The sequence below is a fragment of the Aedes albopictus genome, chromosome 3 (assembly GCF_035046485.1).
Source record: "Aedes albopictus strain Foshan chromosome 3, AalbF5, whole genome shotgun sequence".
Classification (NCBI taxonomy): domain Eukaryota; kingdom Metazoa; phylum Arthropoda; class Insecta; order Diptera; family Culicidae; genus Aedes; species Aedes albopictus.
Window position 1 is genome coordinate 64,223,526 of NC_085138.1, and position 27,506 is coordinate 64,251,031.

Sequence of the window (27,506 nt, forward strand, 5' to 3'; positions counted from 1 at the left end):
CATAGAACACTAAGCTGAGAAGCAGGCTTTGTCCCAATGAGGACGTTACGCCAAGAAGAGAGAGAGAGAGAGAGAGAGAGCCTTATCCACTGTGGCATACCAGTTTAGCACCCTATGCGCAGAGATGCGAATCGTCAGCATTCGCGCATCGTCGAACACCGCGACCCAACCGCGACAACAATATTCGCGCTCCATCAGACATCGCGACTTCGCGACGTCGCGACGCGCACGTCGTCGGTCGTCAGCGACACGAAGACTCGAGCCGGTCGGACAGGAGAGACCGCGCCGCCGACGATCGTCCTCTTTCACATCGCAGCAACCGGGCGGCAAGCACGTGTCATCCAAAACAGGCTGCAGGCAACTTTGCGGCAATCGGCCGAAACTGTAGTGCAGAAATTTACATTGGTGATCCTGCCAGGTTTGCTGCTTAAAGTTTTAAGAGCAAATAAATTGTGCAGGCCGAAAACATATTCCAATATAAGCTAAATGGTAAGCATATTTGGTGGAAGTGATTTTTTTTCATACTCGCAAAGTAATGCGAGTAATCAAAAAGGGCAATGACGCTGAAGAGCAAGAGAGGTTATGAGTGCTGATAGAAAAAAGTGAAAAGAACCACGCATGGACTTGTGTGAGGACCGTTCGCCATTGGAGTTCCGCCGGGGGAAAATGGAAATATCCACACATGGACTTGTGTGAGGATCCGGCGCGATTGGAGTTCCGCCGGGGGGAAATGAAAAGAACCACACATGGACTTGTGTGAGGATCTGGCGCGATTGGAGTTCCGCCGGGGGAAAATGGAAAAATCCACACATGGACTTGTGTGAGGACCCGGCGCGATTGGAGTTCCGCCGGGGGGAAATGAAAAGAACCACACATGGACTTGTGTGAGGATCTGGCGCGATTGGAGTTCCGCCGGGGGAAAATGGAAAAATCCACACATGGACTTGTGTGAGGACCCTGCGCGATTAGAGTTCCGCCGGGGGGAAATGAAAAGAACCACACATGGACTTGTGTGAGGATCTGGCGCGATTGGAGTTCCGCTGGGGGAAAATGGAAAAATCCACACATGGACTTGTGTGAGGATCTGGCGCGATTGGAGTTCCGCCGGGGGAAAATGGAAAAATCCACACATGGACTTGTGTGAGGACCCTGCGCGATTGGACTTCCGCCGGGGGGGAGTGAAAAGAACCACACATGGACTTGTGTAAGGATCTGGCGCGATTGGAGTTCCGCCGGGGGAAAATGGAAAAATCCACACATGGACTTGTGTGAGGATCCGGCGCGATTAGAGTTCCGCCGGGGGGAAATGAAAAGAACCACACATGGACTTGTGTGAGGATCTGGCGCGATTGGAGTTCCGCTGGGGGAAAATGGAAAAATCCACACATGGACTTGTGTGAGGATCTGGCGCGATTGGAGTTCCGCCGGGGGGGAAATGGAAAAATCCACACATGGACTTGTGTGAGGATCTTACGCGATTGAAGTTCCGCCGGGGGAAGTGAAAAGAGCCACACATGAACTTGTGTGAGGATCCGGCCTTGGATCCGACGCGATTGGAGTTCCGCCGGGGGGAAATAAAAAAAGCCAAACACAAACAGCGACATCGGAGTGTGAAGATCCGTACGAGATTGAATTATCGTCGATAAATTAAAAAAAATCCAGACGTTATGCACGTGGTTGTGCTTTTGATTGAGTGCTCGTATTGAAGAGCATCTTATGCATGTGGATTACCGTCAGAAGATGCAGATGGAAGCTCGAGAAGTGGCAGCTCAATGTTCATAAATACGCATACATGGACTTGTGTGCGCAATTTCAGACGCGTTTGGACTACCGTCGATATTGTAAGGGAATTCATTTCTTGATTTTAACGAGAAGCTACAGGATGCTCACGTGTATTCATGTTCGTACGACTTGCGACAACGACAACAAATAGTGCTTTTTGCGACTCTTTAGAAAGAAACCCAGCGGACGTGGTTATGCGTCCGCCTTTGTGGTGTACTGATAGCCTCGGATGTGCTTGGAGAGTCACCGAAATAAAAAGTATCTCTGATTGAGAAACTATGGAAAATATAAAAGTTACTGTACAATTTTCATAGATTCGAAAATCCCGGAGTTGTTTGAACAGCATTGAACGCTTCTTTCACAAGTTGAATGTGTCCTATAATGTTGAAATTCATGCATAAAAACAAAAGATTTGAAAAACCGTCGTGTAGGTAGCGACATTAGTAATTTTGGCGTATTGTGAGTGCCCCAGACGACTCGATTCGCGCTGCAGGTCAAGGAAAATTTCCGTTAAACGAAAAATACTCAACTGGTTCACCATGTTTCATGTTGTGGTTTCTAATGGTTGTAATTATGAGGTGCTATTGCGGACCGATTGGACAATAGTATGGGACAAACATCAAATTCTCGCTCCAGTCGACTTTTTAGATTCCATTTAGGTCCCATATGAACTGTACAAAATTTCAGCGCAATCGGTGAAACTATAATTTAGCGCAAGCGGTTCAAAGTTTTCATTTGATTTACTATGGGAAAAGTTACACTTTCAGATAAAAAATCCCAGAGGTCGCCCCTTGTCTCCTTAATTCAAATCGATCAATGCTTCTTATAGAAAAATCATATATGAAACTTTCCTTCAAAGACCACAAAACAATTGGATGCTTGTGAAAAAAGTTATTGATTTATTACCGATTAGTGATCCAACGAACGGCTTTTTGTTTTGCTTTATTAGCAGCACTGTAGCTGCTGCCTTGGCTGCTGCTGTTTCTGGGGGTGGTGATGCCTCCCGCCACCCCATGCAACAACGGCAGCAGCAGTGCTGCTGATAAAACAAAACAAAAAGCCAGTCGTTGAATCACTAATCGGTAATAAATCAATAACTTTTTTCACAAGCATCCAATTGTTTTGTGGTCTTCGAAGGAAAGTTTCATATATGATTTTTCTATAAGAAGCATTGATCGATTTTAATTAAGGAGACAAGGGGCGACCTCTGGGATTTTTTATCTGAAAGTGTAACTTTTTCCATAGTAAATCATATGAAAACTTTGAACCGCTTGCGCTAAATTATAGTTTCACCGATTGCGCTGAAATTTTGTGCAGTTCATATGGGACCTAAATGGAATCTAAAAAGTCGACTGGAGCGAGGATTTATTTTTTCCATACAAGCGTGTACCATACTATTGGACAACCGTTTGAATGAGAACGATTTCGCTTAGAAAAGATTTCATGTCAATTTAGTATTCTCGGGCGAGTTTTGTCTCACGATGAAAGGTACATTTCGTTGAAAAAATCAAGAAAAGTAACATATGTACAATAGAAATACACTAGAACTCCAACGGCGCTGTAGTCACTTTTCGTATTTAATTAAATTTATAACTTTAATTGTAATAATTGATTGTTTTAACTGTCCAGCTGATAAAGGATCTTTTGTTTTGGTAATTAAAATTTATTTGACACTTCTAGTACCTCTACTGACGCTATAAGGGCGTGGCAAACTAGATGTTAGTCACACGAATAGTCGCGACATTGGACTTCTGTGGCTAGTTATTCTACTATATGTACCAAACGTGGTAGCAACCGGACATAAAACTAGTATATGAACCAACATATAAAGTCTTTAATACATCATTCATTACGTCTATGTTTGCATTTTTGAAAGTTTTTCAATGGGAAATCTGTCAAACTACTGCCACGCAAGGGCATACGTACCATTATATGGAGCTTTTATGACATGCACCGCATTTAGATTGCCAAAACATGTTCAGTAACATTTTTTAAATAAAAGGCAATGTTGAAAACAACTTGTATAAATCGAATGAAAATCGATCAACAGATTATGTCATCGAAATTTCTGTTAGGCATGAATCACTTAACACGGGCATTTTGAAACATGGACAATCGTCAGAATAATTATGTTTCAAACAAAACCGTGCATGGAATAATAACATATTTAAGGATTCTCAAATAAATGCTTTGTTCGCATTAATAAATACTCCTTCTCAATTTAATGTAAATGTGCTCCAAGAACACAAAGTTGGAGAGAAGCAGTCGTTCCAGTGAGAACGTAGAGCCACAAACATTGGCGTAGCTAGGGGGGGTTCCAGGGGTGCCTGGCACCCCCTAGAACAAATTTGGCACCCCCTAGAATTATTCCTTCACAGTCACCAAAAATTTAAAACTTTACACAATAATTCCAATATTTATTAATGGCACATTTCAACAAAAATTAAGCACACCCGGAATTACTTATATAACTGTTGTACGTTTTGGCGTTTTGGATATTTGTAAGAACAATCAACAGACTTCTTCACAGATTCCTCCAGAAATACCTCTATCTATTCGTACAGTGATTTCCCGAGTAGGTGGAAAAATCTGATGAATAGCATATTCAGTTATTATTGATTGAATTACTGAAGAGCAAAAACTGATATTGGTTTGATTGATATAAGAGGTAAAAGAACAGAAATAATAGCAAAATCTTATATGGTGAACTACTTAATAATAGCTCGTTAAGATATTACAAGATCAAGACAATAGCAGACAAGATTTGTCATATTTTTTAGAAAAAAAAAAATTAAAAAATGTCAGCATGCAGCATTGAACCTACGTCCTTAGGATTCACAGGCGGTGAGGCTTACCACTCAACTGTGGCTTGCTGTTGTAAATAACATTGGAATAAGAGCACGCGGTTCTTCGTTTCCACAGCTCAGAAAAGGGCACATGGCATTTCACTAACATTGAGCCTTCTCTATGGGTGTATGTGTTCGTGCAGAAGAGCTAAACTTGTTCTTATGTAGAAATTTTTCAGCTATTTCGACAAGAACAAAAATTGATATCATATCACTTTGAGCTATTCGTGCGATATTCATTAGATTTTTGAATAACACATCAAAATCACATCGAGCTATGACAGCAAAAAATGTTCGATTTGAGATATGATTTAGATATTCTCGTCCACCCGGGTTCTCTAGCCTTTCTTTATGGATTCATCCCGATATTTCTTCAATAAACTTCCCTTAGGATACTCCAGGCAGTCCTGGATGGGGTTGTACAGACTAGAAATTTCTGCAGAGATTGATCCAGTATATTCTGCTATGATTTCTTTGGAAATTCTTACTATGATTATTCTCGGAATTCTTCTAAGGATTCCTCTAAAAATTTCTATTAGGATTTCTTCAGGAATTTCTTCCTGGGATCCTTTCAGAAGCTCCATCGGTGATTCTTCCAGGAATTCCTTCAGAGATTTCATTCAGAGATTCTTCCAGAAATTTCTCATGGAATTCCTCCAGGCGCTTATATTGGCCTTCATCTGGGGATTATGGCTAGGATTTCTCAAGCAACTCCTACTGCGATTCTTCCAGCGATTTCTCTTCTTCTCCAAAAATTCTCACTGTGAAACCTTCTGGAATTCTACTAGGAAAGTTCTTCCGGAAGATCTCCCTGAGATTTTTATATAAAATCCCTTCATTGATTCTTCCATACATTTCTTCAAGGACATATCCAGGACTCTCTACAGAGGTTCTTCCAGAAATTCCACAGGGGATTTCCCCAAGAACATCTATTGACCTTCTTTCATAAATTTAAGCTGGAATTCTTCAAGCAATTCCCATTAGGACTCCTTCAGAAATACTTCTAGGGATTTCTCCTAGCATACTTACTTGCTGCAATACTTTCGGGAAATCTTCCTGAGATTCCTCCTGCGATTCCATCAGGGATTCATCCAGTACCTATACTTCTACCGATTCTTTGAAGGAGAACTGTAGGTATTCCTCCAGGAATTTGTTAGAGGAACTTCTCTTAAGATACCCCAGTCATTGATGATTCCAGGATTTGTCTACAAATTACTTCTATGATAGCTCCCAGAATTCTAGGAATTCCTCCAGATATTCCAGCTGTGACTGCTCAAGCAAATCATGCGGTTCTTCCAGCTATCCTTCCTCCAGAAATTCTAACTGTGGTATTTCAGAAATTATGCTTCGGATTCTTCTAGAGCTTTCTCCTGGCTTTTTTGTTGGGATCTTTCCAGGCAATCTTCCTGGTTTTTTTTTTCGCAGAAATTCCTTTGGTTGCTCCACCAGGGATTTCTCCAAGGACTAACTCAGGAATTCATCCAGAGATTTTATCCAAATATTCCGCTAGAAAATCCTCATAGAATTCCTGCAGAAACTCTTTTTGGCCTATCTCCAAAAATACCTCAAGCAACTCCTCCTGTGATTATTCCAGCAATTCCTCCAGAAATTCTTTATTGGAGTTTATCCTAGCATTATGGCTGGAATTCTTCCTGAGATTCTTTCAGAAAATCTTCCTGCGATTCCTTCAAGGCCATCTGTATAGATTCTTGCAGAGACTTCTCTAGGTATTCCAAGGTTTTTTTTTGTCTTTGGATTCCCCCGGCATTCCTAATGGGGTTTCTCTAGAAATTCCTGTACAGTTTTCTCCAGCAATTCCTTCTAGGATTTTAGCTGAGGTTTCTTCAGTGATACATCCCGGAATCCTTCTAAGAATACCTCCTGAGATTTTTCCTACGATTTCTTCAGAAACTCTCCGGTGATTCCTCTAGGAATTTTCATCCAAGATATTTTGTCCACGGATTCTCTCATAAATTCCTTATGGGATTCCTACAGAAACTCCTCTTGGCTTTCATCCAGGAATTTCCAGGAATTTCAACAGGATTCCATAAGCGATTTCTGCTGCTTCTGATGTTTCAGGAATGCCTTCTAGGTCTCCTCAAGAAATTTTTTCTGTGATACCTGCAGGAATCCCTCTAGAGGTTTGTCCTGGAATTCTTGCCGGGATTCTTCTAGGCAGTTTTCCTAGGATACTTCCATAAATGCTTTGATTCTTCCAGGGATTTAAGGGAGTCCAGGGAGTCTTAACTCATCCAGGAATTCATGGATTACTCTGGAAATTAATCATGGCCTTCTTCAAGGAATTCTAGCTGAAGGAATCCCAATAGAAATCTAGAGAAATCCCTGAACGAATTTCGAGAATATGTAGTTGGAATTTTCAGAAAAATTCTTAAAGGTATTACTAGAGAAATCTCATAGGAATGTACGGGAAAAACTTGTAATTAATAAGAAGGCACAGAATGTTGCTAATTGACTAAATGAGAGATGAATTTGTGGAATAAAATCGCGTTCTGGTGGGATTCGAGAACACACGACTCCGTATTTGCTAAACCGCAGTATGGCCATTTATTTGAAGCTTCCTTAGGCATGGTTGTTTTTTTTTTCAATTTCTACAGTAGTTTCATTAAAACCCAATAAACATTTTAGCTTTTTAGAAGAGGAACAAACCATTCTTAAGAAAAGTATAGTTTAAGAAACTAATATTCAGCTAGTCACGTTTCTTGGGAATGCAATCAACAATTTCTTTGATTTTTTTCATATTTCAATGGCTATTCCTCCGTAATTTTTTTTAACAATTTCTTTTTCAGTTATTTTGAAAATTTCTCAGGCAATTTTATTGTGATTACTTTTGTAATTCTTTATGATTTTATTGTATAATTCAGAAATCCTCAAATGGACTTGCTTAAGAAAAATCCTATGAAATTCACAAAAATTTTGCTGAAAAAATACCAAAGAAATTGCCGGAAAAATTCCATCAAAATTACCTTAGAGCTTTCAAAGTAGTTGCCAAGAGAATTCACATAAGAACTACCAGAGAAATTCCTGATGAAAATAGTAAGGCTTTTTAAATAAATTAGCTGAATCCAATCTCACAGTAAATTGCCAAAATATATTCTATAAAATGGGAATGGAGAAACATTCACAAAAAAATTTCGAAGAAATTCTGAAAGAATTTTCCGAAATCATCAAAGGAATTTATGAAAAAAAAAATTAGAAAGAATTCCATAAGTAATTTCAGTAACAGAATCGAATGAATTACCAAAGGCTTCACTAAAAGAACTCCCGAAGGAATTGCCAGAAATGTATTTTGAGAATTTTGAAAAGCAAATATCAATAGAATTGTTGACATTAACAAAACATCGCTTGAAAGACTACTAAAAAATTGGCGAAGGAACTCCCGAGAAAACATTTCAAAAGATTTGCCAATGGAATAAAAAAAAAACCAAATAAACTCCTAGTGGAGTTTCCGAAGGAATTTCCAAAGTAATTTCCGATGATTTTTTTTTTAAGCGTAAAAAGTGTTGAGTATCAAATTCCAGACACATTACCAAATAAATTCTTAAAGAAATTGTCGAAGAAATTTGCCAGAGATTTTTAAAAGAAGTCCTATTTAAAATAAATTGCACAACAATTTTCAAATAAATTGCCCGGGAATATTCCCTGAGGAATTACCGAAACAATGTTTTGCCGAAAACACAAATTACTCTGAAAATGTATTTCTAATCAATGTATTCAATCCACAAAACAAAGGGGTTGTGATGATTGTTAAGTTCAAACTGAAAATACAAATTCCATGTATGATTACGTATAATGTTATCAAGTTCTCAAACCTCACATGACGGGGAGAGTGTTAAGTCAGTACAACGGTTCGGATTTAAAAAAAAAACTGTTCTTTAAAATATAGCGCGTTCAAATTTTCGTGCTAATTTGTCCCGCGACGCAGTATATCATTGTACTAAGAAGTTGAAGGTGGATCGGTATTTCCTTTTACAAATAAAAAGCAAAACAACATGGAAGCCACTGAAACTGGCACCCCCTAGGAAAAAATCCTAGATACGCCAATGGCCACAAAGAAAAAGAAGAAGAAGAACCATGATAGCAACTAGAGAGATCACAAAGCTAAATTAAAAGCTATGGTTCGTGAGGATAAGCGAAGGCGGAAGAAGTATCCTGAGTAACGTTATGATTGTATGTTAATAGGGTATTGGTTCCCTTATTAAGCATGTGGCTTCCATTTTCATCCTACGAAAAACAAAGTATTGAAGCGCTGTTTGTTTTCTTATTTTTGAATTTTTTGTTAGAAGTGAGCACCCATGAAAACAAAAAGAACGGAATCAATCGGTGCCGTAATCGCTTGTTTTCGAATAGGATGGATATGGGAGCGTGAGATTACTGATGGCACACATACCCTATAGAGTGAAGGAAGAGTCGATATTCAACTTATGTACATAGTAATGCAGTAATGGAGTATAATGAAAACATGGTGGTCATTTATGCATTTAGTCAAACCATAGTCGTCTCTAAATGACGAGATGTGGTTGCAACCATGCGAACGGGCCCTTCCGGCGTTCTGCAAGTGAGAAACAAGTGCAGGTTGATTAAAAAAACATACAGGACCTCGAAGAAGCAAATTTTAACAGCTCAGAAGTAATTTTTTTGAATATAACTGGCACACGACTCTTACGGTCATGAGATCGTCTGAGATTCTGGCAACGAAATGTTTCTGTTATTGGCTTAGTGGGTTTGCCTAGAATCAATTGAATTACCCTGTGTTTTAGTAAATCAATAGGTTGATGAAATATTATTCCAGACGCATATGAAGGCCGCATACAATATGTAGCTGGGAGATGGTAATCTTTTTTTTGTGTTTTTTTTGTCGAGAGGAGAAGGAAGATGTGGCATACCAGTTTAGCACCCTATGCGCAGAGATGCGAATCGTCAGCATTCGCGCATCGTCGAACACCGCGACCCAACCGCGACAACAATATTCGCGCTCCATCAGACATCGCGACTTCGCGACGCGCACGTCGTCGGTCGTCAGCGACACGAAGACTCGAGCCGGTCGGACAGGAGAGACCGCGCCGCCGACGATCGTCCTCTTTCACATCGCAGCAACCGGGCGGCAAGCACGTGTCATCCAAAACAGGCTGCAGGCAACTTTGCGGCAATCGGCCGAAACTGTAGTGCGGAAATTTACATCTGTGGTGTCAAGATAAACACACCCCACCTTACGGTAACATCTCATGAAGAGATTCTCTCAGCAGAGAGTAAAACGCTGTAAGACCTCTACTGCAGGCGGTATAGAACATAATATTAAGATTGAATAAAGAGTATCTAACTGTGATCGCATGAGTAACGTCGTGTTTTAATTCGCGCCAGAATAAACCCCGTCCATGGAGTCCGTTGTTAGCTGTTTCCTCAGTACCGATGGCCGGTTACTTCAGTTGGCGACAAGGATGAAAGTGCATAAAAATCTATAAACAAAATTTATATCGTGCGTGCAACTATTTTCATGACCCCGTGCAAATGCATTTTGGCATGATTTTTTTTCTTTGCGTGGTTTGTGTAGAAGGCAAATTTTGTGACCCTGTACCGGCAGAGGTTTATGTTCTTTTTGTTTCACGTTAGACGGAAAATAGTGTTAAATTTGTTCCGCGGTGAAAACTTTATCTATGGCTGGTTTTTTTTCTCCGTTTCCCGCATTGTGTGCTTTGTAGTGGCGGGCAGTGAGAGAGCATACAAGCACAATCAACTATTGCCATTTTGTTAGAAGGACAATGCTGCTCCATTCGACGCTTTTGGCTCTATCGTAATGACACTGTGAGCGGTAAGATGTTCTGCATCGGTTTTATGGATTGTTGCTGGCTACACAAAAGAGGAGCTTCAGCTTGCACCCGATGGCTTTGTTACCTGTGCCACATGCAAGGCGTTTTGGACATTTTGAACGGAGCAGACATTGCAATACGGATCGGAAACCTACGTTGGAGTTCACGACAGAACGGCGAACATCATCGGCATTTGCTTTTTGATTATCAACAGTAGAAGTAAAATGTGTAATTTGGCTGCTACTTTAAATCCTGGACCACTGCTAGAACGGGTGGCGATTGCTGATAGAAGTGAATGACTACGAAGAATGCGAATTGACACGGTTTTTATTTATGTGTGGTTTATTGAAATTCATTGTGTAGAGACCTTTAGCTATTTTGAGTGATTTTATCATTATTTTGCGTGGTTTTATATGGTACTTCCTTTTTTGTTTATTTTGTTTCAATAGCAAACTTTTAGTTGAGCTTTTTGTTTTAAATGACGAAGGGTAAACCCTAATGAAGTCTTTTTTTGTACGTGTGTGATATTAGTTAGTGAGCTTTAAGGAATCGTTGGACCGTTTGGAGCAAAAGAGAAAAAAAAAAGAATAGGTTCCAATATTTTAATTTGTTAGTTACAATGTGATACGTAGAGCATGCATTCTGAAGAAGAGGGAAAGATCTGGTGAATTCTTTAGGATATTGATAATGTTATAAGATACCTAGTAAATTTTATAAAATGTTCTCCTTTAACGCATATGATTATAAATCACATCAAATATAGTATGTATAACAACATACGTTCAGATGAAGTTTTCTTAAGAATATTTAATACATACTCAAATACGCAATGGTATTTTCGATAACCAAAGAACTTCAAATCGTTGATTCACAAATTAATTGTAAGCAGGGAAATTATAATGTAAACTTATGTTTTCATCATAGGGTGAAGGAGTTGTGGTGTCAAGATAAACACACCCCACCTTACGGTAACATCTCATGAAGAGATTCTCTCAGCAGAGAGTAAAACGCTGTAAGACCTCTACTTCAGGCGGTATAGAACATAATATTAAGATTGAATAAAGAGTATCTAACTGTGATCGCATGAGTAACGTCGTGTTTTAATTCGCGCCAGAATAAACCCCGTCCATGGAGTCCGTTGTTAGCTGTTTCCTCAGTACCGATGGCCGGTTACTTCAACATCCACTAGGCTAACTGCACTCTGAAAAATCTTCAGGTCAATGTTACATGAAAAATCACGCAAGCTCTGTTTTTGGTTGTTTTCTGCTGTTTCACATGATTCCGGTAACTATTACATGAGCTAACGTCAATTTCACGTTACAAGAAGGCAAATGTTACATGAAAAGCATGTCTGAAAAAAAAATGAGTGACTGTCAATTGTGAGTGGGCAACATGGCGACTGCAACTGTTTATAAGCTACGAGAGAAGAATCGTATTTATTGTTTTAGTATAAATGAGGTAAGTTTAAATACATTTTTATGCAAAACTGCAACCGTTTTGGTTTCTTTTTGTGTAGGTATTTAGGGTAAACAAAGGATTGGAGTTGGCGTTGGAGTTTTCGGATGCATCCACTTGTGTTTTGATTATGATTTTCTAATATCGATAGCAAACGACACATTTATGGTGTGACCAATAAACAAAATAATCGAAAGAAATATTCATGATTTCATCCGTTTTTTTAATTTTCGGAAATACACAATAGGAAAGAAAAATCCGCTGGAGCCTACGTTGCAGTCCTGTAATTTTTACATGACATTCCGGTAAACGCGTGTCACTCAGTTTTGAGTTCCTCCACATGGGAATCACGTCAATCTTACATGAGAAGGAGGGTGGACGAAAACTACCTATGTTTTCATGTAAATTGGACGTGAAGAATTTTTGGAGTGTGGAGACCCGCGGTACTCTCTAAAATAAAAACTCTCATTTTTGGTTAACACCCATGCCGCACAGGGACTGTGTTGGAAACACACATTTTTTTAAATTGCTCGTACGCTCATATTTTTGCAAAATATCAATATTTTTCGGTATTTGAAGATGGTTTATAAACCCAGTGAGGTTGCCATGCCGAAATTATTGCAAAATACATGCTCATGTGAGCGTACGAGCAATTTAAAAAAATGTGTGTTTCCAACACAGACATTGTGCGGCATGGATGTTTACTAAAAATGTGCAGGCCAAACACATTTTTGAGCGTTGCCGTTTTTGCGTGTATCATTGTCTACCATTTCAATGTAACATTTACGGGAATTGTGAAGCTGTATACTTTTTACATCCATTTACTGGAATTGTAAAGCTGTATACATACTTTTTACATCGGAAAGTTGTAACTTGATCTCGTTCTCCAGGAATTGATGAACCTGCCCAGCGTCAGGTCTCGCTGGAAGAACGCTGAGGTCGACCACGAGAGTATTTTTTCTAACAATATTCATTTTATTCGAAAGAACAAATGCGAGCGAAAAGTGTACACGTCTGATTGATTAGAGCAAAGGATGTCCACTGTCGACTCATTATCGCGATAACTGTGGACAAGAGCGCTGCTGCATTCAGTAAGTATTTGGTCTAGTCCCACCGCAAGAGCAATTGGAAGATTGTGAAGACATAAACATTTGGTGGCTCCATAGAGGAGGAACTACTGCCACTAACAGCTGTGTAACGGGAATAGTCGTTGATGACTGAAGTACTACATACCGACATCCTTCTGAGGTAACGTTTTTATTGGACCGCATACGTCCTGACCTGGACCTGATACATCCAACGGGTACTGTGACTGCTTCTTGGCCATCTTCGGAAACGAGAGTCTTGCAAGTTCCGCTTCCTAACAGCTCTCGCTCATGGATCGAATGCCGCAGTCCACTAGGAGCACGTCGGTCGCTAGCTTCTTCGTAAAAAGCTCTTGAACGGCTTCGTTGACGCAGAATTATGTATCGATAGTCGATACATCGCTTCACCGCTAGCATTATTAGGCCAAAAACACTATCATACTTTCATCATATTACTCTAATTTGAATTACCAGTGATTGTTGTAACTTTTAACAATGCCAAATCGCAATGCTTTATTTCGCCAAATCAAGAGTTAAAGGGTGTTAATAAAACCGAGGGACCAAATTGAATTATTCACAGAATTGCAAATGTTTTTCTTCATATTAACATAAGGGGAATTAGAAAGAATTCGTTAGTAGTGACAGAAGGGACATAAAGAGATAACAAAAACATATTAAAATTCGTATGAAGTACGTACCGCTGGTTTACCCTTTTGGACCCCGATCCATTCGCAACATCTCAATCCGTACGTCGCAACCGTTTCTCCAGAGCATCCATGTACCGCTCCATTGTCCGTATTCGCTTGCGACAAGCGGAAATCCGTTTCCGGTTGTCCTTCTCCTGCTCGGCAAAATCGGTCTTCATTTTTAGGTTCGCTTTTCTGGCCACCTGGTATCGATCCCTGTAGTAGACAGCATAACGGTACCACTGGTTCTGCAGGAACATATGCATATCCTGCGGCTGTGGTGCTGCCATAACTGCGGGTTGTACTGGCACAATCGGTTGCTGGAAGGTTACCGATTGACCCTGTGGGAAATATAATGGAATGTAAGATGCTTAACATTACTCGAGTAAAACCTACCTCGAAATTCAACGGTGCTTCCTGGTCCTTTGACGAAGCCGGACTGTTCACAGCCAGCGGTTCGCCGGGAGAGTCGTTTGGCTTAAACTTGTACCGGCTATGAGCATTTTTCAGCAACTGACCCAACTGCATCTCAAATGCGTTCTGACTCAGCGTTGGAAACCAGCAGGCTATGGAAATTCAAATGTATAGTGTTGGGAAAATGTTTTTCAGAGTACCCTCAATATACCTTTGATGGCCATCATGATCCGCTGCAAATCGTTCCGCATCGTGCAGTGATATTTTCCGTTCTTGGTTCGAGCGAATCCAATCCGTCCCAGCACCGGATCCGCAATAAAGTTCCGCAACATTTCGTTCAACAAACCGTTGCACCGGACCGAAAGAAGTTGGAGTTGTGACAACTAAGGCAGAAAGTGAGTCGTTACTTTTTTGGATACGTGCACCACGGAATACGCTGTATTCACCAAGGATTCATACTGCTGCACCGAAGCGATTCGGTTCTCCAAATCGGCCAAATGCTGGAAATCCTGAATCGGCAGCATATCGGCAATGGATCCCAAATCTGGCGCAACCTCAACGGAACTGCTCGACGATGAATTGTTGTCGAAATTTTCATCTGAAACAATCGGGTTAAATTTCGAAGAAATTCTTCAACTATCAATGAATTCACATACCGGATGGCCACGGTTTAGTACTGGCCGTCGAATTTGTTCCCTCGACGGTCTGTTCATAGCCCGGCAGCCCGTACTGTAGCGGTTGTTGGAATGTCTGCTTGAAGAACTGCAAGTTGGGGTCGCTGGCCGCTGCGGGGATTCCATTCGTATACTGCTGATGGGTGGCAAACGAACCGGAGTAAAGAACGATGGGCTGCTGCATTTTAAAACGCACTGTTTCCGCCGGAAACGGACAAAACTTGAACTTAACGCAAAACGAAACACGCACGGCGCACTTACGCAAGCCGGAAATGGCACTAAAAACGGTCTCCTGCGTTCATGCGTTACGCTTTTTTGCTCAGGGTTGTCACAAATCTTGGCTAACCGCGACACATCTCGCCTAACATTAGAAAATGGCCTATGTTTAAAGGGCCAAACACAATGACAACGGCAAAACGGAACGGAACGGCAGGAACGGCAAGCACGGAATGTACTAAAACTGCCGTTGCCGTTGTGCCGTTCCGTTTTGCCGTTCCCAGCCCACAATGAGAACGGAAAACTCTTGTGTAAATGAATGCTTTTTTGTTTTTATTTTGATTTGTTCTGTTTAAAAAATACAACCGTGCAAATTTGCATTCGGTTATTTCACCTGGAATTCATTCTGAGGTTTTTCCAGGTGACCGCTATGAGACATTCCTAGGGGTTATTTCTGGGATTCCTCCTTCCGAAATTCCCCTCCTTCCGAGATTCCTCCAGAAGTTCCTTCCAGGATTCCTGCAGGAGGTTTCTCTAGGATTCCACCAGGAGTTCCCCCGAAATTCCTACAGGAGTTCTTTCTGGAATTCCTCCATAAGTTCCTTCTTGGATTCCTCCAAGAGTTCCTTCTAAGATTTATTCAGGAGTTCCAGAAATTCATCTTGGAGTTCCTTCCAGAATTCCTCCAGTCGTTCCTTCTGAGATTTCAGATGTTCCTTCCGAGATTCCTCCAGGACTTCCTATTAAGATTCCTTCAGGAGTTTCATCCGGGATTCCTCCAGAAGTACCTTCCGGGGTTCCTCCAGGAGTTCCTTCTGAGATTCCTTTAGAAGTCTCTTCCGAGGTTTCTCAAGGAATTTCTTCTGGGATTCCTCCAGGAGTTCCTTCAGATGACCCTTCGGATGTTTCTCCAGAAGTTCCTTCCGGGATTCCTCCAGGAGTTCCTTCCAGGGTTCATCCATGAGATCCTTCCGGGATTCCTCCAGAAGTTGTTTCTGGAATTCCTCCTGGATTTCCTTCCAGGGTTCCTGCAGGAGTTCCTTCTGGGATTTCTCCTGCAGTTGCTTCCTCAATTCCTGCAGGAATTCTTTCCGAGATGCCTCCAGGAGTTCCTTCGGATATTCCTCTATGAGTTCCATCCGAGATTCATCCAGCGGTTTTTCTGGTATTCCTCCAAGAGTTACTTCTGAAATTTCTCCAAAGGTTCCTTCCTAAATAAAATCGGGATTTTTTTCGAGATACCTCCGTTAGTTCATTCTGAGATTCCTCCAGAAGTTCCTTCCGTGATTCCTTCAGGAGTTTCCTGCAGGATTTCTCCAGGACTTCTTTTTGGGATTTCTCCGAAATTCCTCCCGAATTTCTTCAGAAATTCCTCCCGGGGTTCCTTCAGATACCTTTACAAATTTCTTACGGGATTCCTTTAGGAATTCCTTTAGGATTCCTTCAGGATTTCCTTCCGAATTTCTTCAACAATTTCTTCCGAATAACTGATGATAAATGATTTCTCCAAGAGTCCATTCTGAGGTTCCTCCAGGAGTTCCTTCCGGAATTCTCCAGGAGTTCCTTGCGCAATTCATCCAATAGTTCCTTCTAAGATTCCTCCAGTAGTTTGTCCTGGGATTCCTTTAATTCGGAAGAAATTCCTGAAGGAACGATTTACTTAAACAATTCCTTACAGTATTCCTTCCTAGGTTCCTTCAGCAATTTCTTCCTGGATTCCTTCAGGAATGCCTTCCGGGGTTCCTTCAGGGATTCCTTCCGAGAATTCTTCAGGAATTTCTTTCGAGATTTCTTCATGAATTCTTTTCGGAATTCCAGAAATTCCTTCCGGGATTCCAGGAATTCCATCCGGGATTCCTTCAGAAATTCCTTCCGGGATTCCTTCAGAAATTCTTTCCGGGATTCTTTTAGGAATTCCTTCCGAATATCTTCAACAATTACTTCCGAATTACTTCAATAATTGCCTTTAGTATTTCTTCCGGGATTCCTTCAGAAGTTGCTTCCGAGATTTTTTAGGCATTTTTTCAGAGATTCCTTCAGGAATTCCTTCCGAATTTCTTCAACAATTCCTTCCAGGATTCCTTTAGGAATTCCTTCCGGCATTCCTTCAGGATTTCCTTCCGAGATTCGTTCAGGAATTCCTCCCGGAATTCCTTCAGGGATTCCTTCCGGGATTTCTTCAGAAATTCCTTCCGCAAACCCGGAAGGATGGCTTGGGAAAATCGTGGAAATGGAATTTCTGAAGGAGTCCAGTGAGGAATTTCTGGAGGAAATCCTGGAGAAATTCTTGGAGCAATTCCTGGAGAAATTTCTGAAGAAAATTCTGGAGAAGCTGGAACTCTTGGAAAAATCCCAGAAGTAATTCCTGAAGGAATCCCAGAAGGAATTTCAGTATTTAACTCGGGAGGAACTCCTGAAAGAATACTAGAAGGGACTTCTGGATGAATTCCGAAACTCCTGGAGAAATTTCGGACCTTGATGATCCTTGGAAGGGACTCCTAAAGGCATCCCAAGAGAAACTCCTGGAGGAATCCTAAAAGAAAGTACTGGATAAATCCCGCAGGGAACTGCAGGAGAATTGCCAGATGGGAGTCCTGAAGGAACCTCGCGCGAACTCCTGAAGAAATCCAAGAAGGAACTCCTGGTTGAATCCTGGGAAGAATTCCTGGAGGAATCTCGGAAGGAGCACCTGGAGGAATCTCAGAAGGAACTCTTGGAGAAATCTTATAAGGAACTCCTGGAGGAACCTCGGAAGGAAATCATGGAGAAATCTCAAAAGGAACTCCTTGAGGAATCTCAGAAGAAACACCTGGAAGCATCTCGGAAGGAATTCCTGGAGGAATTAAGGACGAGGCTCCTGGATGAGTCCTGGAAGGAATTCCTGGAGGCATCTCGGAAGGATTTTTTGCAGGGATTCAGAAACGAACTCTAGGAGAAATCCCAGAAGAAACTCTTGAAGGAATCACCGAACGAACTCCTGGAGATACCCCAGAAAGGAATCTTGGAGGAATCCCAGGAGGAACTCCTGGAGAAACATCCGAAGGGACTTCTGAAGGATCTCCTGGAGGAATCTCGGAAGGAAATCCTGAAGGAATGCAAGAAAGAACTCCTGGAACAATCCCGGGAGAAATTCCTGGAGATACCTTGAAGGAGACTTCTAGAGGACGCTCAGAAAGAACTCCTGGACTAATCCTGGACGAAACTCCTGGACGAATCCTGGAAGAAACTCCTGAAGGAATCCCAAAAGGAACTCCTGGAGGAATCCCGGAAGGATCTCCTGAATTTCGGAAGGAACTCCTGGATGAATCCCGGAAGGAACATTTACGGGATTCTCCGATGGAACTCCTGGGGGAACCCCGGAATCCTATAGAATGAACTACTGGATGAATCCCGGAAGGAATACTGGAGAATTGCCGGATGGAACTCCTGGAGGAACCTCAGAAGGGACTCCTGAAGGAACCCCAGAACAAACTCCTGAAGAAAACCCCGAAGGAATCCCGGAACGAATTCCTGGAACGAATTTCTGAAGGATTCCTGGGAAGAATTTCTCAAGGATTCCTGGGAGGAATTCCTGAAGGAATCCCGAGAGGAATTCCTGAAGGATTCCCGGAACGAATTCCCGAAAGAATCCTTGATGGAATTCCTGATGGATTCCAGGGAGAAATTATTGAAGGAATCTCGGGAAGAATTCTTGAAGGATTTTCGGAAGGAATCCCGGAAAGAATACTGGAAGGAATTCCAGAAGGATTCCTTGGAAGAATTCCTGGATGAATCCCGGGAAGAGTTCCAGAAGGAATCTCGAAAGGAATTCCTGAAGGAATTTCGGAAGGAATTTCTGAAGGAATGCCGGAAGGAATTCCTGAAGGAATCCCGGAAATTAATTCTGTATGAAATTGTTGAAAAAATTCGGAAGGAATTTCTGAAGTAATCCCGGATGGAATTCCTGAATGAATTTTGGAAGGGATCCCTGAAGAAATCGCGGAAAGGAATACTGGAAGGAATTGTTGAAGATATTCGGAATGAATTACTGCGAGGAATTCCTGAAGGAATCTTGGATGAAATTCTTGAAGCATTTCTGGGAAGAATTCCTGATGGAATCCCGCTAGGAATTCCTGAAGGAATCTTGAAAGAAATTGCTGAAGGATTCTTGGAAAGAATTCCTGAAAGAATCTCGAAAGGAATCCTGGAAGAAAATTTTGAAGGAATCCCTGAAGAAAATTTTGAAGGAATAGCTGAAGGAGTTTCTGAAGGAATCCCGGGAGGAATTCCTGAAGGAAGCACGTAAGGAATTCCTGAAGGAATCCCAGAAGGAAAACCTGAAGGAATCTCGGAAAGACTTCCTGAAGGAATCTTGGAAGGAATACCTGAAGGATTCCCGGAGGAATTCCTGAAGGATTCCTGGGAGGAATTCCTGAAGGATTCCTGGGAGGAATTCCTGAAGGATTCCTGGGAACAATTCCTGATGGAATCCCGGTAGGAATTCCTGAAGGAATCTTGAAAGGAATTGCTGAAGGATTCTCGGAAGGAATTAATGAAAGAATCCCGGAAAGGAATTGCTGAATGATTCTCGGAAAGAATTCCTGAAAGAATCTCGGAAGGAATCCTGGAAGAAAACTTTGAAGGAATCCCTGAAGGAAATTTTGAAGGAATAGCTGAAGGAGTTTCTGAAGGAATCCCAGGAGGAATTCCTGAAGGAATCACGGAAGGAATTCCTGAAGGAATCCCAGATGGAAAACTTGAAGGAATCTTGGAAGGTATCCCGGAAGGAATTCGTGAAGATATCTCGGAAGGAATTCTTGATGGTATCCCGGAAGGAATTCCTGAAGAAATATGGAATCATGGAAAGAATTCCTGAAGGAATCTCGGAAGGAATTTCTGAAGGAATGCCGGAAGGAATTCCTGAAGAAATCCCGGAAATGAATACTGAATGGAATTGTTGAAGAAATTCGGGAGATTTTCTGAAACAATCCCGGATGGAATTCCTGAATGAATCTCGGAAGGAATTCCTGAAGGAATCTCGGAACGTATTTTCGAAGGATTTCCTGAAGGTATCTCGGAAGGAATTCCTGAAGGAATCCCGGAAAGTAATACTGGAAGGAATTGTTGAAGATATTCGGAACGAATTCCTGGGAGGAATTTCTGTAAGATTCTTGGGAAGAATTCCTGAAGAAATCACGGGAGGAATTCCTGAAGGAACCTTGGAAGGAATTCCTAAAGGAATCCCGGAACGAATTCCTGAAGGAATCCTGGAAGGAATTTCTGAAGGATTCTTGGGAAGAAATCTTGATGGAGTCCTGGTAGGAATTCCTGAAGGAATCTCGAAAGGAATTGCTGAAGGATTCTCGGAAGGAATTCCTGAAAAAATCCCGGAATGGAATACTGGAAGAAATTGTTGAAGAAATTCGGAAGAAAATCCTGAAAGAATCTGGGAAGGAATCCTGAAAGGAAATATTGAAGGAATCTCTGAAGGAAATTTTGAAGGAATCCCTGAAGGAGTTTCTGAAAGAATCCCGGGAGAAATTTCTGAAGGCATTACGGAAGGAATTCTTGGAAGGAATTCCAGAAGGAAAATCTGAAGGAATCTTGAAAAGAATTCCTGAAGGAATTCTTGAAGATCGGAAGGAATTCCTGAAGGTATCCCGGAAGAAATTCCTATAGGAATTTTTTATGGAATCACGGAAAGAATTCCTGAAGGAATGCCGGAAAGAATCCCTGAAGTAATCCCGGAAATTATAACTGGATGGGATTGTTTAAGAAATTCTAAAGGAATTCCTGAAAGAATCTCGGAAGGAATCCTGGAAGGGAATTTTGAAGGAACCCTTGAAGGAGTTTAACACGCATAAATATATTTAATAATTTATGGCAGTAGTTTATGCTATAAAAATCTTTGAACTGAAATTTAGATCGCAGCAAACTTCGTTCAATTCTCTGTTTAATTGTTTAGTTGATTGTCAAGGAAAAAAATTGTCATCTTTCTGTATCGAATGAGAACCATTTTCATATCAGTTTATTTTATTTCCAAAATACTAATGGGTTCTCCAACAGACGTTAAGTTTTAAATGACAAAATTCTAGCTCTTTTTGTTGTCCAAGGAGGTCCAAGACTACTCAATCCCAGAAACAAGCATTTACAATTGAATTGCTAATCTGGAGCCACCAGTAGTTGTGGTATGGGAACTGAAGATCCCTCGGACTGACCGAACCGTAGAACAAATGTAATTCTGGACAGATCCTGGCATGTTTCCGGTTATTCCGAAGGACTTCTGCATTTCATTTTGTCAGTGAAGCATCCGTAGAATGTGGGTTCCGCTGGATCTACTGAGGAGCAGGTTGAAGAGTAACGATTAGGAACGGATTTGCTTGTCCATCCCATGTTTTTTTGCAAATCAAATTTGAAATCGCGCATTTCCCACCTCGCTGGACCGTTTCCTCTGTTCGGTACGTGATTGCATATTTATACGATAACTACAAAATACGAAAACTGTACAGGTGGGTAGGAAATGCCTGATACTTTTCTACGTTAAGATCAACAATCGTTTCTTTTATTAGATAATAAACACAATTAATAATAATTTAATTTCCAAGCACTTTATTACCAATATGAACTTTATGTAGAATTCTAAATGCAAGCTTCAGACGTTGGGAATTCAGAGATTCCCAACAAGAAATTTCGCGTTAGATCTCTTTTAAATCAGAGTTCATAAAGCATTGACCGTTGAACTCGTATATAGTCTGCAGGATAATAAATGCAGGTAGAAATCCGCGAACATTTCCTGTCTATTCATCCTACAATTAAAGAGAGATTAAGTAAAATTCAATCAAATTTACCTAAATTTTAAGAACCATCGCTTCCGAAAATGTCAGACACAAACAATCAACAACAGGACGGCAATGATTGCTGCGATTGAAATTGTCATTTCAGTTCAGTGAATGAAATTTTATAGCATGCATATTTATGGAATTTGCATAAATATATTTAAAATTCGCTAATATTATTGAAGTGATCAACCCCGTGTTCCTGAAGGAATCACAGAAGGAATCTCGGAAAGAATATGAAGGAATCCCTGAAGGAGTTTCTTAAGGAATCCCGGGAGGAATTTCCGGAGGAACCGTGGTAGAAATTCCTGGAAGAATCCTGGGAGGAAAAATCCGGGAAAAATCTTGGGTGGAATTCCTGAAGGAATCTCGGGAGAACTTCCTGGAAGAATCTCGAGTTGAATTCTTTGAAGATTCCCAGGAGGAAATCCTGGAAGGACTTCATGGAATTTCGGAGGGAAAATTTAAAGGAATCCCAGAAGAATGTCTTGGAAAAATTTTGGAAAGAATCCTGGGAGGATTTCTTGGAAGAATCTCATGGAATACCGGAGGGATCACCTAGAGGAATCCCGGAAGGATGCCTTGGGAAAATCTTGGAAACAATAACTGGAGTTATCCTGGGTAGAATTCCTGTAGGAATGCGGAATTTATCGAGATATCCGGGAATGAGGTCCTGGGGGAATTTTGGAAGGCAGTCCTGGAAGAAGCGCGGAAGAGTCTACTGAAGAAATCAAGGAAAAAAACACATTAGATTCCCGTATGTATTTGCTGGAAAAATACCGAAAGGAAATCCTTGACGAATCCGGTAAGAAACTCTGCTAAATCAGGGAAGGATCCACTAGATGAAACTCGGAAAAATGTTTTTGTTCTTCACTGCAGAAACCCGGAATTTCTGAAGAAACCCCGGAAGGAGCCCAGGAACGAACTGCAGGAGGAATTCTTTAAATATTCCCTGAAGAATGATTTGGTAATATTATTTTCGAAGTTCTTTCTAGATGAGAACCCGTAGAAAACCTGAAAGATTTCTGATTGAGAATTTAACCATAAGATTAGATCTTCCTTCTGACGTAAACATAGCCCACTAATCATAAAATACGGTAAAAAGAAGAAATCAATGTTTTGGTACGTCTCTGTCGTTTCTGCCGTTCTGCATTTTTCCAGATTTTTGGAAAAAAGTTCGTTTTAGTACAATGCCGTTGACGCCGTTGCGCACTCATTGTGAGCAACTGCACGGAGCTCCATACATTGGAAATTTGCCGTTCCGTTCCGTTCCGTTTTGCCGTTGTCATTGTGTTTGAGGCTTAACTCTCGAATGATCACGATGTGATCCATGCATCACTCAGCCAAATAACCTTAAGACGCAGACAAACAAACGTCTCACTCTACTCACTTCTCATCGTTACCCCTTTTAACGGTTAGTTCAAATATTTTGTAGTTAGCAAATTGCTCGGTCACGGCGCTCGCATCGTTTTTGCTCCTGTTTGATGTTTGCTCACTACCGCCACCTACTGAGTGGTTTGCGTAACACAGCCTGGTTAGCATTGGGCGCTTATAATTTTCGTGACGATGATTTTTATCGCATTTTGTCCCAAGTGATACGTCTGTTTGTCTGTGCTTAAGATTCCCATAAGGCCCAACTTATGAAACGGCATTTAAACAATTCATAATGATTCGAATGTATTTCATAAGGTCGCTTTACGACTCAGAATAGTCTCACACACAGCTTCACTTTTATTTATGTTTAGCAACATGGTATTCTCAAGCGTCGATAGCCGTGTGGATAAAACACGAGCTTAGTGTTCTCGACGTTCATGGATCGAATCCAATCTGCATCATTTTTATTTATTTATTTTTTTTTTGTTCTTTTTGGATGCAGGAAAACAGTTCCCCGGAATAATTCCACTGTTTTTCCGTCATTTGTCGTCAATTTTTTTTACGAAAACATTCATAATTTCCAGCGTTCTCCCGACCGCTGACATATTCTTAAGCCGGAAAGTGACAAAGTGACGATTACCCAGATCCGAAATTCAATGAATTTGGGTTTTCGTGTTATCCTGATTATGACAACTATAAGGCCTGGGACCAGGGGGAGCGACACTAGTTTTGCCAAGCCAAAAAACCTCAAAAAAGATTGAAAAAAGCCCAAAAAAGTCGCTAAAACCCGCAAAAGTTTTGCGGGTTTTACCGGCTTTTTTCGACTTTTTTCGGCTTTTTTTGGGGTTTTTCGGGTTGGCAAAACTAGTGTCGCTCCCCCCGCCTGGGACACACTGGTGGTGTTCGTACCATGGTACAAGTTGTCAAGAAAATTATTCCAAGGCTATCTTGAATGAAGACAATTATCAGTATGAAACTCATTTCAAGATAATTGTACCATGGTACGAATACCACCAGTCTGTCCAAGGTTTAAGAATCCGGGTTGAATCGACCCAGTCGATAAGTGGTTTCAGGCAAGGTTTCAGGTTAGCGTGCACAACAGAAAAACAAAGAAAAATCGATTTTCGCTCGCGCTACAATCCGGAAAACTGTTATCTTCACACGTCCATTTGAAAACGTATTCATGTCCCACCCCTGATGATCGTAACGCTTGCGTTAACATCACAAATTTCCCAAAACAAAACGCAACAGGTGGGCTAGTAGAAAGGGATTTTTCGCAAAAATCAATCGAAAAAATCCCTTTTCTCCGACTGACAGCTGCTTCTGTCAAACGCCAAAACGAAAATTTTCACCTCCCATCCGCGGACAGAAAAGTTGTTTTCGTCGGGAAAAATGTCCGAATTTCGTTGAAATTTTGGGAGATTGTGTGCATTAAAACGCTTTTACGTGAAGTCTAAAGTGAAACTAGTGTGTTGCCGATCGTGGAAAGGTAAAATCTTTCGGTATCTTGTCGATTTTCAAGGCGGATGAAAATTTGCATCCGCGGAACGGATGAGCTGATGATGTGATGACATCAACACTCCCGAGCCGAGACAGAAATCCGTGATTGGAAAGTTTGTGATTATTTTGTTCCAGGCAGCATTCTTTCCGGTAAATTTTTGTGAGATCAGCGAGTATACAGCAGTCTAGCCGCTGCCGTTGGCCATGAGTGATCGGTTGTTGAGGGTTGGGCAACGGATCGAGGTATCCGGCAAGGATGTCCGCGGATCGATTGCCTACATCGGGATGACCTCGTTTGCGGTTGGCAAATGGGTTGGTGTCATTCTGGACGAACCGAAGGGCAAAAACAACGGGTCGATCAAAGGACAAACGTACTTTTCGGTGAGCTGGGAATGGCTAATGCTTATAGTAGTTTTGTTTCGAATTTAACCATTTTTTGTTTTGTTTTAGTGTGATGAAAACTATGGAATGTTCGTTCGTCCCACCCAGCTGGTGTTCCTGGACGATGCGGGAAATCCTATCGAAAGTGGAGAAGTGCAAACTCCCGAGGAGAAACCACGTTCACGCTTGAGCAGGTGAGTTACCACCGAGAGCGGTTCTGCCGTACCGAACTAATCATTGATATAACTAGATGAATCCTAACTACTTACTCTTTCTCTAGCAAACTTTTAAAAACTATTTCTGTCATTAATTTGTATGCATTCTCTTTGCATAACTTCTCTTGAGCAGGGACGTCTAGAGTAAAAGTTTTGAGTTTCATATTAAATCAGGAAAAATAGCGATTGACGGGAATTTTATAAGATTTTAGTAAATTGTAAGTACAAAAAGTACTTGGAAGCAATACAATCAAACAATTTGATAGATTATAAAAGTAATGTATGTTAGCAAATTTCTCAGTTGTTTATCCTTCTGGTTATGATAAAATTTGTACTTGTCAGCGTTTGATATTTTCATAGATAGATATCAAAAGATTTTAAGAATATTCATATTGTATTGTACTTCTCAATAATGTTTGAAATCTATCTCCCAGCATCCCTGCTCTGGAGAGTACATTTTCCACAAACCTACTTCTCACTGCCAGGCGTCTTGTTGATTTATTTCTGTATTTCATTTCTCTTTGTCTTTCGAATTTCGAAAAAAAAACAACACTAAAATCCCAAAACCTCATTATAAAATCCCAAACTATTGCCTCAAAATCGAGCTAGCTCCAAGCGCACTCCTTCCGGTCATAAGCCAACGTAAGTTTTGCCCGTTTCGGCCAGTCGTTTTGCAATTTATTGTGTTCAAACCAGTCACGAATTAGTCGAATCAAGCTTATTGTTCTCTCCCAGCAGAACACAAAATCTAGCGAAAAAAAAAAAATTCTAAAATTTCATGTTCGTTCATTACTAACAAATTTCATTTAGTAGCCATACGTCGACGCTCATCCCTTACTAATCATTCAGCTGCTGCATTTAGCTAGAAAGACGCAAGCTCAACCACTCAGTCTCCTTAGAAATAGTAACTGAATCACATCGCATTATAAAGTGTATTCAACTCATAGTTCAAAAATAGTCACCGATTGGCCGAGTTCTAATGCACCGTATCTATAGAGAAGGAAGTGTGTCTTTTCTCACTTCCACCTTACTTTACAACTCACACGTTAATTGCGTTTTTGAAAGTCTTTCCATTTGCTTTAAGTTTCGCTTAAAAAATTTTCCCATATGTTTTGTGCCAATTTTTCTCGTTTTGTTGAGTGTGACATATCGTACCTACTGCGTTTGTTTCTAACACATTGTCGATCGTTCTATTGTATGCATGCTTCCTACTACATACGCGGTATGTTTAGTGCGGGGTCGATTCGTTCGCTGGCTTCGATGCCGGGTTCGACGCCCACCTTCCAAGCGAAACCAACGGCGTAAGTTTGACACATAAGGGGTGGTTTATTTTTTTTTTGTTAGTTTTTGAGTACGTTATTGAATTTGTTTGAGAAGTTTGTTAAAATTACTAGGTATTTACTCAAATAATATTGGTCATACTTTAAAAGTGATGTATAACAAATTGTAGGTCTAGACCTACACAGTGAATTCAATTCAAAATTATTCAAAATGTCCCAAAAATTGCTGGTGTGCCCTAAAGATCACACACCGTGTGTCTACATAACCAAATATTAGTAATAATAATTAATAATAATAAATAAAAATAATAGCAGATATACAACGACAGTAATTACGAGATGAACTGGCCACAGCAGTCACGCAGTTCCGTGTCCCGGCACCGAATTCCAAAGCTGCGGAATTCCCATCGGCTAACAAGTGCAGCAAGCATCCTAAACCAGGATATTTTGCCACAGCACTTGGAGGTCGTTCAGAGCCTAGAGGATCTACAGTTTACTGTGTATTCAGCCAAGGATGTTTTCGATCACTTGGCAATCGTTTGACTCATTTGTCCATAACTCAGTTCAGAAGCCCTATATTGGAATGTTGTATTCGACAAAGTTATAGATTAGTGTTTTTCCTACAATTATCACCAAGGACGCCATATTCTAACTCTAATATTTACGTCGTAAAAGTGTTAGTACCTGCTACTCATACTAAACGATCGAATTTTTCGATCGTTTAGTATAAGTAGGTGGTACTAGCGCTCTAGCGCCGTATATATAAAAGTTAGAATATGGCGTCCTTGGTGATAATTGTAGGAAAAACACTAATCTACAACTTTGCCGAACATCACATTACAATATTAGGTTTCTGAACTGATTTATGGACAAATGATTCAAACGTTTGCCAGGTGATCGAAAACATTCCTGTCAGCTGTGGTGGCAGTTGTAAAGACGCTGTAGTTGTGGATGTCCC

The 27,506-nt window shown here is 40.8% G+C and overlaps 2 protein-coding genes across 2 annotated transcripts; one reads left to right on the plus strand and one right to left on the minus strand.

Moving 5' to 3' along the window:
- Nucleotides 1-13,599: 13,599 nt before the first annotated feature.
- Nucleotides 13,600-15,144, minus strand: LOC109413728 (uncharacterized). The gene is made up of 5 exons (XM_019687458.4): nt 14,750-15,144; nt 14,540-14,691; nt 14,305-14,476; nt 14,076-14,245; nt 13,600-14,020 (listed from the first exon to the last, which is right to left on the minus strand). Exons 1-5 carry the CDS (start codon nt 14,949-14,951, stop codon nt 13,733-13,735), a joined length of 984 nt encoding a protein of 327 aa, XP_019543003.2. The 5' UTR covers nt 14,952-15,144; the 3' UTR covers nt 13,600-13,732.
- A 9,683-nt stretch (nt 15,145-24,827) lies between these two features.
- On the plus strand, nt 24,828-25,247 carry LOC134289777 (dynactin subunit 1-like; the record flags this gene model as incomplete). Its single annotated transcript, XM_062856257.1, is given in 2 exon segments — nt 24,828-25,053; nt 25,123-25,247. Coding segments are annotated over 2 exon segments (302 nt in total), but the record flags the coding sequence as incomplete, so codon positions are not given.
- Nucleotides 25,248-27,506: the final 2,259 nt, after the last annotated feature.

Bases quoted from the DNA above. Each gene is read 5' to 3' on its own strand.
- LOC109413728 (XM_019687458.4), bottom strand. From the start codon at position 14,951: ATGCAGCAGCCCATCGTTCTTTACTCCGGTTCGTTTGCCACCCATCAG. The intron at 14,692-14,749 runs GTATGTGAATTC...CGATTGTTTCAG, and splicing joins TACTAAACCGTGGCCATCCG to ATGAAAATTTCGACAACAAT. The intron at 14,246-14,304 runs GTATATTGAGGG...GAATTTCCATAG, and splicing joins GATCATGATGGCCATCAAAG to CCTGCTGGTTTCCAACGCTG.